This window comes from Passer domesticus, chromosome 3 (genome assembly GCF_036417665.1).
Source record: "Passer domesticus isolate bPasDom1 chromosome 3, bPasDom1.hap1, whole genome shotgun sequence".
Taxonomy (NCBI): domain Eukaryota; kingdom Metazoa; phylum Chordata; class Aves; order Passeriformes; family Passeridae; genus Passer; species Passer domesticus.
The window spans coordinates 9,733,165-9,747,978 of NC_087476.1; the positions used below are offsets into that span (position 1 = coordinate 9,733,165).

Below are 14,814 nucleotides of genomic sequence, written 5' to 3' on the forward strand. Positions count from 1 at the left end.
TGCCTTGGCAGATGAGGTCACTTGGCTCCTCCAAAGAGTCCCACACATTTCTGAGGTGCCATGTCCCTCCACAGAAAATAAAGCTGGTGGTTCTCAAGTGCATTCCTATTCCTATTTCTATTCCTATTCCTGTTCCTGTTCCTGTTCCACTTCTTTTTGTTATTCTTCCCACTGATTTGATCAACATGCTTACCAACCTTAGGGACTCCTTTTGAAGCTGCTCAGGTTTTGGCTACAGGCAGTACTGCCCAGTCCTCCAGCACCTCCTGTAGCATGTGATTACATAGTCCAGCTGCTTCATGCCCAAATCCCTGTGTAACTCCTGAATAACACCATCCAATCTTGCCAATTTTCTACTATTCCATTTACCTGCCACCCTGGCTTCAACTGGAAACATCTCTTCCAACACTTCTACCCAAAAAGCAGCATTTTAGTATGACAAGCTCCCTGAGCTTCTCTCTGATAAGCATGGGGTTTAGTTTATTCATTACATCTTCTCTGAGCTCCTTTCACACCTTACCCAGCAGGCATGCAGACTCTGTGACAGGTGCTTAGAAAAAATTTACTGTTACTTTTACTATCTTCACATAATCAAAGAATCAATTAGGTTGGAAAAGACCTCTGAGATCATTGAGTCCGACCTATGACCTAACAGCAGCATGTCAACTCAGCCGTGGCACAGACTGCCATGCCCAGTCTTTCCTTAAACACCTCCATGGATGGTGACTCCACCTCCCTGGGCAGACCATTCTGAGGTCTAATCATCCTTTCTGTGAAGAATTTCTTCCTAATGTCCAACCTAAACTTCCCCTGGCACAGCTTAAGATGATGTCTTCCTGTCCTGTTGCTAGTTGCATGGCGTTCTTTTGCAAGTTGATCCTTAAAACATAATAATTTTTAAATTTTTTTTTTGAGTGGGGAGGAATGTGATTTAGTGTGTTGCTATAGTCCCGGTGCTCTGGTCCAGTTTCCTCTTGGGATGCTGGATGACAGCAGGCTCAATATGAGGCAGGAACATGCCCAGGTGGCCAAGAAGGCCAGCGGCATCTTGGCCCACATCAAGAACAATGCTGCCAGACTAGACCCTGGTGAGGCTGCACCTCCAGCAGTGTGCTCAGTTTTGAGCCCCTGATTTTAAAAAGATGTGCTGGAGCGTTTTCAGCAAAGAGCAACAAGGCTTATGAAAGGTCCAGAAAACATTGTGAGGTATTATGAGGAACAGCTGAGGGAGCTCAGGGTGGATCTCTTTGCTCTCTAAAGCCACCTGACAGAAGGTGGTAGTGAGGAAGAGGGTGGTCTCTTCTGCTATGCCTATAGTGAAAGGACCAGAGGAAATGGCCTTCAACAGAGAGGGGAGATCCAGATTAGATAATAGAAAAAAATTCACAGATAGAGTGGTCAGGCACTGGATTAGGCTACCCAGGGAGGTGCTGGAGTCACCGTCCTTGGGGGTGTTTAGGAGGTGTCTTGGATCTGGTGCCGGGTTGATGTGGTTTAGTGGATCTTGCAGCGGCAGCACTGGGCTGATGGTTGGACCGGATGATTCAACCTTGGTGATTCTATAATTCTAGCCTTCAAACACGCTGAAGCATAAGCTTGCACTTCGCTACCCTTTTCTCTGCCGTTTTTTAAGCACCAATTCATTTTGCTCTTTAAAAACTACCTATTCCTTTTCTCCTTTGCCAGAATTCCCAAAGAAACCGTGACCGGTGAGAAAGAGCGAATGACAGGCAGAAGGAAACCCCCAAGCCGCGCGTCCCGGGACGACCTCCCCTCTCGCTCCTGCCATTCCCAAGCGGGTGGCGGGCGCCTGACGCCGGGTGAGCAGGGCTGTGTAGGAAGGGCCGGGTAGGGAGGGCTGGGTGGGAAGACGGGTCCCCTCCCTCAGGGGGGTCGCAGCCGCCGCCCTCACGGCGCGGGCGGCGGGGGGCGGGCCGGGCCCGCCCTCAGCGCGCCCCGCGGCCCCGGCGGAAGGAGCGGCCCGGCCCCTCCTCGCCGGCTGCTTCCGCCCGGTGTCGGCAGAGACAGCGCCGGCCGCCGCCGTGCCGCCAGCCGGGGAGCCTGCCAGCGGGGAAGGTAAGTGCCGCAGCGGCCCTGCCCTGCCGTCCCCTGCTTCCCCTGTCCCTGTGCTGGCTCCGAGAGCCGCCCCGAGCCCGCGGGCCCTGACCCCCCGCCGCCGTGCGGGGCTGACCCGCAGCCTCGCCCAGCAGGGAGGTGCCGCCCGCCCGGCTGTGTCTGTGTCAGGTCTGTAACAGAGCCCTTGCAGCGAATAACGCTGGTGATCTCTTAGGCGTGCGCTTGAGGATGGACTGACACTTCCCATGCAGAAAGAAGCGCTTCGTGCGTGCTCCCTTGACTTGTTTTTCATGGAGGAGACTTCGTGAAACGAGTCCTAAGTGGTGTCTTCTTTTCCAGAAAATAACTGAGGTGATGCTGTTCGGGGTGTTTTTTCTCTGTGTTAGCGCTTGTTCCTGTGAAGCATCTCTCGGAGCTGAGTGATGCTTGTTATCTTGGTGGCGTGTTATAAAACAAGAAATGTGGGAAAAGTCTGTGACCTGAAGGGCCTATAAATAGTAAAAGAGGAAAATAAGATTACAAATTCTTAAAAGCTGGAGGTGAGGTGAGATTTTTTAAGTGGAAAGAGGCGTATTTTAGTAGAGGAGGTGCTGCTTTGGAAAAGCAGGGAGTCCTGCAGGCTCACACCCTCTCTCAGGAGCCTGCTGGCTGTCAGGTTTGCTGTCACTGCTGGTGCCAGGGCATCGTCACTGTCAGCACCCACCCTCACGCCTGTGTTTACTACACAAGAGAAGAGGTGCCTGTGCCAGACGGGGTGAGCAGCAGGTTCAGGAAACAAGTAAATGCTGGAATGGAAATGTGCAGTGAAAGAAATTAGGGCAATGATGAAGGGCTATTTGAGGCATGACAGTTGTTGAGAGCTTTCTTAGTGGTACATTTTTTGTTGCGTTGCAAAAATGAAGAAACAGCTTATTTTCTTGCAACTTAACTATAGTATTAAAGACTTTAATTATGCAGACTCTTATTTTTTTAGGTGTTGTATACTCCTGGCCCTCTGGGACCTTATGGTACCCAGTTAAGGCCTGAGAGTCCATCTGCATGGGCCTGTGTCAGAATCTGGATATGAATCTGTATTCTGTGTGCCTCTGAGACTAGAAGCCTTCAGTTATTAATTGTGATTACTGCAGCTTCCTATTTTCTTGTGACACTTGTTTATGATGTCAATGAGGGAAGTGGTCACACATTTACAGACCTGGGTAAGCGACAACACTAAGACTTTATACTTTCCATCATGGAATTACTACAAGGTTTATATCAAAACAGTCAAAGCTTGTATGATTCTTCTTTACCTAGTCCCACTCTGTGAGTATGCACTCAACTTGCAATAAAGTGCAGTCCAGGAACTTTCTGGAATAGATGTACTGAGGTCTTAAAGAGCCACTGGATTTCTCCATCAGCTTTGCCTTTGACCCATAGGTAGATCTAGTCTTCCAAACATTCAGCCTCAAGTAGTTCTGTGGGTCAAAATTCCACTAACTCACTAACATCTCTTGGTTTTCGACACACTTCCTGCTACTTCTACATAGCATCATCTGTTTTGTTTGATTCACAAGGACAATTACAATAAATTGTGTATGTGTAATGGTAAAATAAAATTTCCAATATGACTGGCCAAGCCAAAGAGCTTATAAGTAAATTTGACAACATTTACCCTACAGCTTCCTAATTGTACTGTTTTCAGTGCTGGTTTTTGTTTGTTTTTAATGGATAACTTTGATTTCGTTTAAATGAAACTTTATTTTCCTATTCTTGTGGTTTGTTATAATGAGGGCACCTTGTCTGGAAAATGGGGTGGTCCTGATTTTGGATGATGTTGAGGTTATTTTTATTGAGTATTAGAATCAGAATTTCAAGGTTTCAGCTTCAGAGCATGCTGTGTGTGCATTTGTACAGAAAACATGTTTGCAGGATATGAAGAACAGGTAATTTCCACTTTCTTAATTCAGGCATGCTCTTAATAGCAATGTGACTGTGTTTTTCTGGTCCTGACAAACTGCTGTGTAGACACTGAATTCCCAGTGAAATGTTTGACAACATTGGATTCCAGCTTACATGTTGAATGATGACATTTAGATGTCTTGTGAGGCTTGTAAACAGGTTATACTGGGTAAAGTAAATTATTCTGTTAAAAGAATAGTTATAATAGGAAAAAAAAGGTGTAATATGAAATGTGTGAGCTTAAAGAACAATTAGGCATGAAACAAATCAATGTTTTCCCACTGAATACAAGCCTGACTACACAGTCGCTGGTGAAATGAATGAGAACTGCTTGTTCAGCTCACTGGGTTGCACAGCCAGCTCATGTAGTGTGACAGCACCTTGTTACCATGTGTTAGGTAATCCTGATGTGCCAGAACAGTGTCTAACCAGCGATGCTACAACTTCAGGTTTGGCAGGGTTTATTTCATCATTGTCCTTGTTTCTTTCTTTCAGTATTTTTGCTTCCTCCTGCTGCTACCGTGCTGTTCACTTGGTTCTTTCCTTTTTCCATCTCTTCTCTAGCTTCTGTTTAGATCCTGTTCCCATTGTCCTTTGTTTAGACTAATTCTTTATTCAAATCTTTAGTTTTAAAAAAACCCAACAAAACACTTGTGAGACAAATTTTTGCAGAGTCTGAAGTTTGGAATGAATATCAGGTGATAACTGGGTTCTTATGTGAAGCTGTGATGACCACAGGCTTTGTTCCTGTAAGTATTTGTTCAAAGTCATGACTTATCAGGATTTAGCAATTATCTTGAGGGAGGAGCTGGGCCCTTGTGCAAAATGCTGTAATAGAGTAACTTCAGGGGTTACTGGTGTGGTGAGGAGCAAGCTGCAGTTTTCCCAGCATGGTGAATTGTCTTTGGATCCTCTTGTGACTGGAACTGTAGGTCTGTGTGTCAGAGCACTGGCATGTGTGGGCCTTCCTGCAGCAGTGGTTCTGGAGAAACTTTCTGGCTCCTGCACCACTGTGTCCACCTGGCTGTTCAGTTCCCTGTCCTGCCCTCCTCATGAGCAGAACCAGTGCTTCTTACTGGGAAGGACTCGGACTCCAGGCCTCACATCAGTAGTGCAGACAATTATATTGCAATAGTGACTCAGAAAGGGATCTAATGCTCCTGTTATTCAAGTCTCCTGATCATTGCTTCTCCTGTTTGACTTCTGTGTCCTTTGCACAGAGCTCTGTGCAGTTTGTTGTCACGTCTCTGATTGCACTGCCTTGCTAACCTGTTTAGGTGAGTGGATGAGTATCAGAATGTACAGCTGCTGCAGGAAACATGAGGAGGTTGTAAGCAGCAAGCACAGGTTGAGAGGTTACTGGAGAATGCAGCTGTGACTAGGAAGTTGGTCTACTATGAGTTGATGGGATTTTGACTAATTCTTTTTTGTCCTTATTAGAAAGCAAGAAAACCAGCAGCAGCTGGAAAGCTAAGCTGAAGGTGGGATAAACACTTGATATAAGAACATACACAAGTTGAAATAATAAAATGAGAAGAAAAAAGTGTTTAGAATTTGGAGCATATTTTGGGTTAAAGGAGAATAACTAACATGGAAATATGGACGAAAGAAATAAATAAGGGATAGCTCTGTGGGAAGACTTATGCTGAACAGCATAGGAAAGGATGGGGGAAGCCAGATCAAGGGCAGTGTGATGATAAATGTACTTGTGGACTTTTTTTTTTTTAATTTGATATCTGCTTCTTGCTAGTATTCATTATGGTCTTTGAACTTTTCTTTTCTCTGGTCATGTAATGCAAGAATAGTGATGTCCATGAAGTAGTCAATCTTACTCTCATAGGAGGTGGAAAAGGAGTTACCGAATGTAAGGTGAAAGAGATTAGCTTTTTTCTGCTTTTGCCTGTTATTATTGCTGCTGAAAGATGGACGTTTCTTCAAATGCTTAACTCCTGGGAGCTGTGGTTTAAGTGAATATGTAGGTTGCTTTTACTTTAAATTGTTGCAATTCAATGTTTCATTGAATGTTGGGCACATTACCTGTATTACTTAAACATCTGTCCAACAGAAATGTGGGACCTGTAGTTCTTTTGATGTAGGAGAAAAAATATTAGCGTAGAACATATGGTTGAAGAGCCAAATAGTTTCTTGACTTTTTTTTTTCTTTTGAAAAGTTTTCATTTTCCCTAGGGATAGTAGGAACCACATGGTAAAGAAGCATCATCTTTGTTTCGTGAGCAATGGTTTTCTCCCAAACTCTCAGACCACAAGCAGACTTATTTGCATGTATATATTTCCTCTTTCTCAATGCTATTTACAGTGTCTTCTTGTCCATGTGTCCTTGATAACCTGTTGTTCACTTTTTTTTAGCATATTTTGATATTTCTCTCTCTTCTTTGAAGCAATACCCTGTGAGAGGCCATGTCTTCTTCCCATAATTCACATAACTGTTCACTTTTGAACATGCTTTGGTTTGTGTGGTGATTTGTGCTGAAGTTTAGAGACCAGGGATGTTTCTTCTCTCTGTATCCAAACATAAGCATGATGGGTTCTTGTTCATGGTGTGTGACATTCCCACCTCTAACTTAGGTGAAGTTTTAACCCTGTCTGTAATTGTGGTGTTACATTTCAGTTTTGACCACTGCCTCCCAAAATACTGATGTTCAACATAATTCTAATAAACAAGTTACTGTTTACTGTTACAATTTTTTCATGCTATCCATTCCAACGTGATTTATTTTCCCTTTGACTTTCTAATGCAATGGGCAGCTGGGAAAGTTTATTTGCAAGGTACTTTTGACAGGTGTCTTTGAAATTTGTTGGTCAGAAGAGACCTGGCATAGTTTTGTTTTTTTCCCTGGAAACCTTTCTTGCCATGTAGTCATTGTACTTCAGCAGCAGCTTTTTATGTTCTTTCACATAGATATTCTGTTTGACTGAGGTTTTGCTAGCATTGCAGTTTAGTCTCAGAATATAAAGTATATTTATTATACCTGCATGTTATTCATGCCTGCTACCTTCTGTTTATTCCCCTGTGAGATTTCAGTTTTAAAAGCCCCATTTTTCTCTGGATCCAGTACTTTAATGCAGTATTTGGAGGGAAAGCGATCTTTGAAAGTTACATTATTTCACCAGTAAATTTCAGTAGTGTGCACCAATGAACAGCTTTTTCTTCCTTTGAGACGAAAAGGTTTCCCAAAATCCTACTTTCTGTTCTGGAAAATGCTTCACATTACACCAAATGAAGCCATCCTCTTTGCTTTCATGCAAGTGAAACTATCATTACTTCCTTGAGTATATTTGTTTCTTTAAGCAACAACTTTCATGGTTATTTAATTTTAGGTCACGGACAGTCTTAGCTTTGTCATCGGACCTGCATATTGACTGGAAATTAGGAATTTGCTGGGAGAATAGCTACGACTTTCTTGTAATCTCTGTGATTCCCAACCTTAATTATGCTTATGAAGTTACTTAAAGAAAAAAAAAAACAAACGAAAACAAAAAACTTGTACTCATTTGGGATTATTTTCATATTGGTAGCTCTCAGAAGTTCACAAACAGTTCACTTTTGAAAAAGTGAAATTTACCATCTTGTTGTGATGAAATAGAATGGCAGGACATGATATGTAGTATCTCTTCCACTGTATCCTGAAATGTGTTTGGTAAAACACACTCCACTTTTAGAAAGCCGTGTCTTTATTCTTTTGGATACATTTGTTTGGTCTGGTATTGTGTGAGCCTCAGAGACCCTCAGCCACACCAGGGTAACTTCTCAGGGTTTCCTCTGCGCTCGCTCTCACCCCAGTGCTCTGTGTTTCCAGCCAAGTGTTAAACTACAACGGGAAATGGAGGAGCTTTGATCTAGCTGGTAACAAAGGACATGGACTCTGCTCTCGGAGCACTGGGCAAGCATAACTGGGGTTTTATGACCTTTGTTAAGCTGGAGGTCTGTGATTGCCAAAGGGGAAAGAGGCAAGCATCAAACTTAGTGTTGTTGCCAGAGCTGTAGTGAAACATTTGCTTGCTGACTGTTAAGTGCTGTAGACCACCAGCTGATGCTTTCAGAGGTGTGTCTGCTTTCATAAGGGTTCATAAGTGTGCCTGGTCCCCATGGAAGTCTTTCATTTGCTTTTTCACCTTCTTGAGAGTAGCGAGGAAGTCACGGCCAAGAGTACTGTAGTAGTTCCATTATGATAATTAAAAGAAGCTCTTTTTAAGTCATTAGTACACACTGAACTTATCGAAGCTAAAACTCGCAGTGACATATAAAGATTGGTTAAAAGTTGTGGTGGGCCTTCTTAATCTATTTCCCCAGGGTTTTTGATCATCTTATCTGTTGAATAATTTTGTGCCAGACCAATGTATCATTGTGGGATCTGAAAATATTTTCTGATTTCTTGATTTCCGAACTCCAAAACTGTATAAAATTATTAATTTCAGAGCAAAGCACCTTTTTGGAATAAGGTTGATTGGAAATCCATCTGTTCCTGATTTGAGTCCTCAAATGAATCTTTCTAAGCTAACAATTTTTTGATTTGTGAGTCCTGTCCTGCTTTGATGAACAGCTGTCTCAATAATTGCATTCATTATAAATGAATGAATGGCAGTGACATGTACACCTTGTCTGGTACAAACTAGATTCCCAGAAACTATTTTCCTTGCATCCCTAACCCCAGGACTGTGCACACTTTCTTGGTCATAGCTACAAGATTATTAATGGTAATATCATGTTACAAGGTCTTGCAGGTAGATACAGTTCTTAAAACTAGGTTTCTCGCTCAGGTCTTTGCACAGTCCCCCATGAGTTGTCTCTGAACCAGGTTCAGACTTGAGAAGTGATAGCAGTTTTCATTTTGCACTTCAGCTTTTTATCATTACAGCCTAAACATGAGTAAGCTGTACCCCATTCCACGTGTCACTGATATTTTTATACAGTCATCAGTGAAATTCTCTCTCCCAGCAGTTTTACTCCTTGAGGGAGTGGCATGGGGGAATGAGGCAGGAACAAAACAAATTGAACGCATTGTATTGCTAGCACATCAAGTGATCACTGAAAACAAGGCTTCCTTTCCTAGAGGAAAGCAGTGTTATTTTGTTTAACTATGTTGCTTTGACTAATGAGTCTGCAGTGTTAATTTTTTAGCTTTGTTCATTTTTAGAAATAATGCCTAACAATTTTTATCTACTAATTCAGAGCTACTGTGAAAGGGGGTCATATATGACTTTGACAGAGAATTGTGCTGGAAAGTACAATGAAGAAATGTTTCATTTTTATGTGCTACTGGCTGCTGCTGCTTTTCTTATGCAGAATTGGTCAAGATTTGTGACTGATGTCACAACAGCTTGCAAAGTATTTGGCCTGTGTTTATTGCTTTCCCTGAGAAAATCTGGCATCCATTGTTTGTTGTTCATCCAGATAAATCTTTGATGAGATCTGGGCATCGTGTGTCATGTCGTACCTCATCTCTCACATCATGAAATCCCCACTTCCCTTGTTCCTCTTTGCCTTTCTTACCAGGTCGCTCTGTCCGTTTCTAGTTCCTAGCTATGAGCATGCAAGTTCCAGTCTGCTGATCAAAGAGCTTACATCAGGTCTGGATGGTTTTCCTGTGGGAATAATGTAGAAATTGTGACAGCCTTAGTGTAGAAGGCAGCTGAAGGAATCTTGCTATTTTTCCAGTTATTCTTTTACATTCTAGTGTTGAATTCAGTCACATAAAATCACCTATTAGGGCAGGGTTCCTTTTTATTTAATCTGGTACAGCTAATCAATAGAATGCATCTACTTTAGTTTCCTATATTTTTGGGGGACTGTCTAGTTTAGATTCCTTTTCTCTGATCTAAATACTTAGTTATTGTCTTGGGCTGTGTTCAATAAACTCTGCATTTACTAAGGTACTAGAAAACTTGTTTGAGATCCTTGCTGTACCCCCTGCTTTTTTTTTTCTCCTGTTTTAGGGCCATAAGAATTGTAAACTGTTGATTTGTGGAAAACTCTGGAGAAAACTTAGTCCATCTTTCTGTTGAGATCAAAATTACCATTTTGTCCAGCTGAGTCTTAAAAACCTCCAAGAGACATTCTGCTGCCTTGCTAGTGATCATCCATTGCCTTCTTAGCAACTATTTTTTTATGATGCCTTGGGAGTGTCAAGACACAACTTGTGGCTGTTGCCTCATTTTACCATCTTCCATTGCAAAGAAAGGTTTGGCTATGCTGCTTTTGCAGGTCTCCTTCAAATGGCTCTAGGTTGCTATTTGATTACAGCATGGAGAGTGAAAAAGCACAGTTCATAAAGCTTTTCCTCTAGCCTAGTTATTTACTTGACCCTCCCAAGTTTCCTTGTGTTCTTGATGTGGCAGGGTTGAACAGAGCTGGGCTCCGTGTTGGAGGTATGTTTCTGATGAAAATCCTGAGTTTTACAGGCTCCAGTATTGACCCAAGAGTACTTGACAGCTGTCAGACAGCAGGCAATTATCTTTTAAGCTTGTTCAGTTACTTTTCAAACTATGCAAGTCAGTTTATTCAGCCTGCATTTCCTTGGCCTAGAAAGGAGAATGCAGTGGAAGACAGTGCCAAAATTCTTAATAAGGTAGTGTGCATATTTACATATTTTCTTTCAGTGTGCATATTTACATATTTTCTTTCGTTCTTGTGGCCAGGTATTTTATAATTTAGGGCAGTTGCATTGCTTCGTATGGTTTGTTCGTGGCAGACTGGTCTCTTATTCTGATTAACATCTCTTCCTTTTATGTGATCAGAGGAACTTACACAATGCATGCTCCTGTGATTTTTCCTGTGGAGTCATCTGAGCCAGATCTGCCTATAGTGCCTTGGGTGCTCTTTCTTGCCTTTTCTGCTGGAAAATGGCTATGATTTTAAATACCTTTCCATCCTTAACCATCAAGACCTCCACTGATTTACAGTGGTTTTTGATAAACTGCATCCTTGTAATTGACATTTTGTGGTATATCTAGTCCAGTCTCATGAATTTATATGCATCCAACTTCGTAGGTTATCCCTGAGATGTAGTCCAGGTCTTTTCTCAGAAAGGTCCAATGCCAAGCAGCAGAAGATAAAAGCATTCTAAGATTGCAGGCTATTCCTTGTGCAGCCCTGTATACACTTGAGCTTAATGGTTACAGGAGCTCATTACTGACTCATTTTCAGCTTGCAAATCATTTGTGTCTCATTTGGAAAGCCACTTCCTAGCTTTTGAGCCCCCAGTCTGTGTTCCTGCATTGGGTTGCTGACCTCTTGGTGCAGGACTTTCTATCTGCCCTTGGCTTTTATGTAGTTCCCACCTTTCCAGCCTGTCAGGGTCCATTTGGATAGCAGCTCTGCCCTCCAGTTGTTTCAGTCTTCCTCCCCCTGACATTTTGCAGGACCCTTCTGAGAGTGGCTCCTGTCCCGTGTGCAGGTGTTCAGTGGAGACATCGGACATTATTGCCCAACACTGATCCTTGAAAGACATCACTGGTGCATTAATGCTTGTTTCATGTTCTTGGGTACATCTTTGAGCAGGATTTTCTTTTTTATATAACTTTCTGTGAACTGAGATGGGGTTGACTGGCCTAGAACTCCCTGGACACTCTAACATGGGCACAGTGGTTGCCTTTTTTTGCAGTTTCCAGACATGTTTTCCAGTGATAGAATTGATAAAGTTGAAAAAGAGCTCTAAGATCATCAAGTCTGACTGTTAACCTGGCACTTCCGTGTTCATCACTAAACCATGTCCCCAAGGGCCACATCTACACATTTTTTTAACACTTCCAGGAATTCCACCATTCTCCTGAGTAGCTTTTATAAATGTCATTGTAGCTTACCAGAAAGGATAGAGATTGGCCTCACAGTAGCCTTGGCCATGGACACCTTGGGGTGTGTCTCTTATGATTTTTGGAACCTTTTATGCCAAATCTGCTGCAGTGGTCCTTTCTCCCTTATTTTGGTTCCACCATTGTTTTATTACCTTTGCCCTTGTGGTTATCATTGCATCTTTCACTACAGCATCATGCTTCAGAATAGGTACACCAACCTGTTTGTCCTGTCTTGTGATCGAATAGTTTATATGTCAAATATCAATATATTTACTCTGATTACGTTATTACATGGTGCTAGTCTGAGTTGTGATAACTCTTTTATTAAACACTCTTTAAGTGTCAATTAAATTTTGTTATTTCCAAGTTGTCTTTGCGATAAAATGTCAAGTCCAAGTAATAGTGTAGGATGGAGCAGTTAAAATATGTTATCCGGAAAGAGGCATAAATAATTAGCTAAGTTCACTTAGCTTTACTATCAGCATTTTATTTTAGGGTCAGTTGAGCCAAAGATGGAAAGAATTGGTCCTGTGGCAGAGGTAATCTGCCCTTTGTGGATAACTGTGTTTCCAGATACTCTTGTCTAAAAAAATGACTGTGGGTGGCTTCTGGATCAGCAGGGAGACACCTAAATACGTGTGTTGGTTTGCATGTGCACATGTATTCATATGTTTTTACTATAGGCTTTGCTAAGCAGGAGAGGATTTTTCTAATCTGGAGGTGGCAACCAAGAAACTGATCCCACAGTCACTCCCCTAATCAGTTCATGTACTGACACCTAAGGTTCTGTATCCTGTAACAGGAGTTTGTTTTCTGGTACACACCTACGTTAAAGGGTGTGTTAATCTAGAGCTACAGCCCTGTGAATCGAAACCCATATTTCGATATTCTAACAGAAATTTTGATACTAGGTAGATGCATCTCTTTGAGTCTTGTTACTTTTCTCCATGATCACTTGTGAAACTCCCACCAGTCAAGTTTGTCCTTCTGTCTCCTCAATATTCTTGGAGCTGCTGTGGCACAAACTGTGCTCTCTCTGTGGGCTGACAGAGCCAGTAGGAGCCTCATCTCCTGAAACCTCTGCCTGTTAAATCTGTTTGGAAGTTGATAGACCGTCTAATGATATTTCTAGGGGAAATGCAGGCAATTTGTGCCAAAGATAGATGCCTGTAATAGAAATACTGTTCTTCAAAGCTTTATTTAAGAAGGAGGAAAGAGGTATTTTTGGCTATTACTGACTACATCTTGAAACAGGTATGAATAGTATTCTGGGAGAATATCCACTGTATTTTCCCTGTTTTTCTCTTCTGTCCATTTTTATTACCAAAGGCCATAAAGTTGCAAGTTAAAAACCTAATAATAAATAAATAAAAATCCCTCAGACACTGCATAGATCTAGTACAAAGAAACCATTTGGGATTGTCTCAGACAGGCAGTTTTTCAAATAACCATTTCTTCCCTAGTGTGCAGTGTTCCTTTCAGGTACTGCAACACTGTGTGTTTTTGAAATTAGAAATTAAGTTAAACACTGGACCAAAGCTACACACCAGGTCTGTGTGAACCTGAAAATCCTCCCGTGCCAGTCCAAAATGTATTGCTCAGTTTTCTGTTCTTATTGCTTAACTTTTGACCTTAATGTTGCAAATACCTCTTCTGAATGAACAGTTGTCAATGGGATTTCCATTTAGATTTGTTGTGTGAAATCAATTCAAAATGAAAATATGCAACAGATTTTAGTGGTTCATGATCAGAAACTGTCCTAAACCTGCTTTCTTGCGTAAGAACTAGTTACTTTTGCTTCTTGGATTGTAAACACCTCAGAAAAGGGGTGACAATTTATGTTTACTGTGGTTGTTGATGTACCAGGATTTCTCTGTTGAAACTGTTCTTGGCTTCTTTCACCTTTAAATAATGAAGAAATACAAGCAGGGATAATGCATTAAAAATGTACCTCTTTATACTTCGGCAGAATTGACTTTACTTCGATTTCAGTCACTACCAGTTAGATAATGACATGGCAAACAATGAAGTGGTAAAGGTGTCTGCATAATCATTAAAAGAACTTCTTTTTGGGGATGCTGGGGTGAAATGGGCAGATGGGGCTACAAGGTTTCATCCAGATAATTGTGCTGTAATTGACAGTATTAAAGAACACTTCTCCCTTCCCTCCAGAAGTGTTTTCTTTTTGTATTATATTCTGGTTTTTTCAAGGTGGTACTTGTTAGTTCAAAACAAAACATTTTCTGTCTTTTCTGCATTGGTTGTTCTTTACCTTAAACCTTTCAAAACCCCAGATTAAAACTGGGGAAAGTAAGGAAATGTTGTTTTGCCAGGTGTACTTTTCTAATGTTGTCAAGTGTCATTACTTAAAATTTCGGTCAGATCTGTTCCTTTTAAGTTGTGTAGCACTGAGAATTTTTCAGTGACTATTAGTGAGGGCAGTGCCCCCCACTTAATAGTGCAGCAGACCTTGTAGATCTTTCAGGCTTTGGTTTACATGCCTGAAATTTCACAAACTGACTAGGAAATAGAATTTTTGTCCTTGTACTCAAAAATGAATAGTCCTTTTTCACTAAGTAAAAATAGTTGAAAGGCCTAATGTTATTTTTAACTATGCTTTTGATGGTTAAAGGTCATGGTGTTATGCTGCAATATCCAGTTTTACTACGAGGCACACAGAACTTGCAAAAACATTCATGCACTAGTTCTGTTTGGTATTTTTTGTTTGCCTTCAGACAAATTTCAGATTAATCTTTTCAGTGGACAGTATGAACAAGAAATGTTAAATTATTTGCCTTTAAGGTAGAATAGAGCTTATTGTCCAGTTCATCATTGTGTATTTCTGTGACAGAAACTGAAAGATGCTTTCTCTCATGTAGTAGCAACATGTATCACCTTCTACATCCCCTTCAAACATCAAATACTGAACTGGGCCTCAGATTACTGGATATGTCAGCTGTTGGGGGAGGGATGCTTTGGCTGGGTTTT

The 14,814-nt window shown here is 41.5% G+C and overlaps 1 protein-coding gene across 3 annotated transcripts in view; it reads left to right on the forward strand.

Moving 5' to 3' along the window:
- The first annotated feature begins 1,686 nt into the window (after positions 1–1,686).
- The window catches only part of LDAH (lipid droplet associated hydrolase), a 112,095-nt gene continuing 98,967 nt past the window's right edge, over positions 1,687–14,814 (forward strand). Inside the window, exon 1 of one of the 3 annotated variants that reach the window (XM_064411805.1) lies at positions 1,687–1,820. In XM_064411805.1, the coding sequence (XP_064267875.1) occupies positions 1,724–1,820 (97 nt within the window). In that variant the 5' untranslated portion in view covers positions 1,687–1,723. Of the gene's footprint in view, positions 1,821–1,918; positions 2,077–3,300; positions 3,379–14,814 lie in introns of those variants that run through there. The other 2 variants (XM_064411807.1, XM_064411806.1) reach the window with 2 other exon arrangements.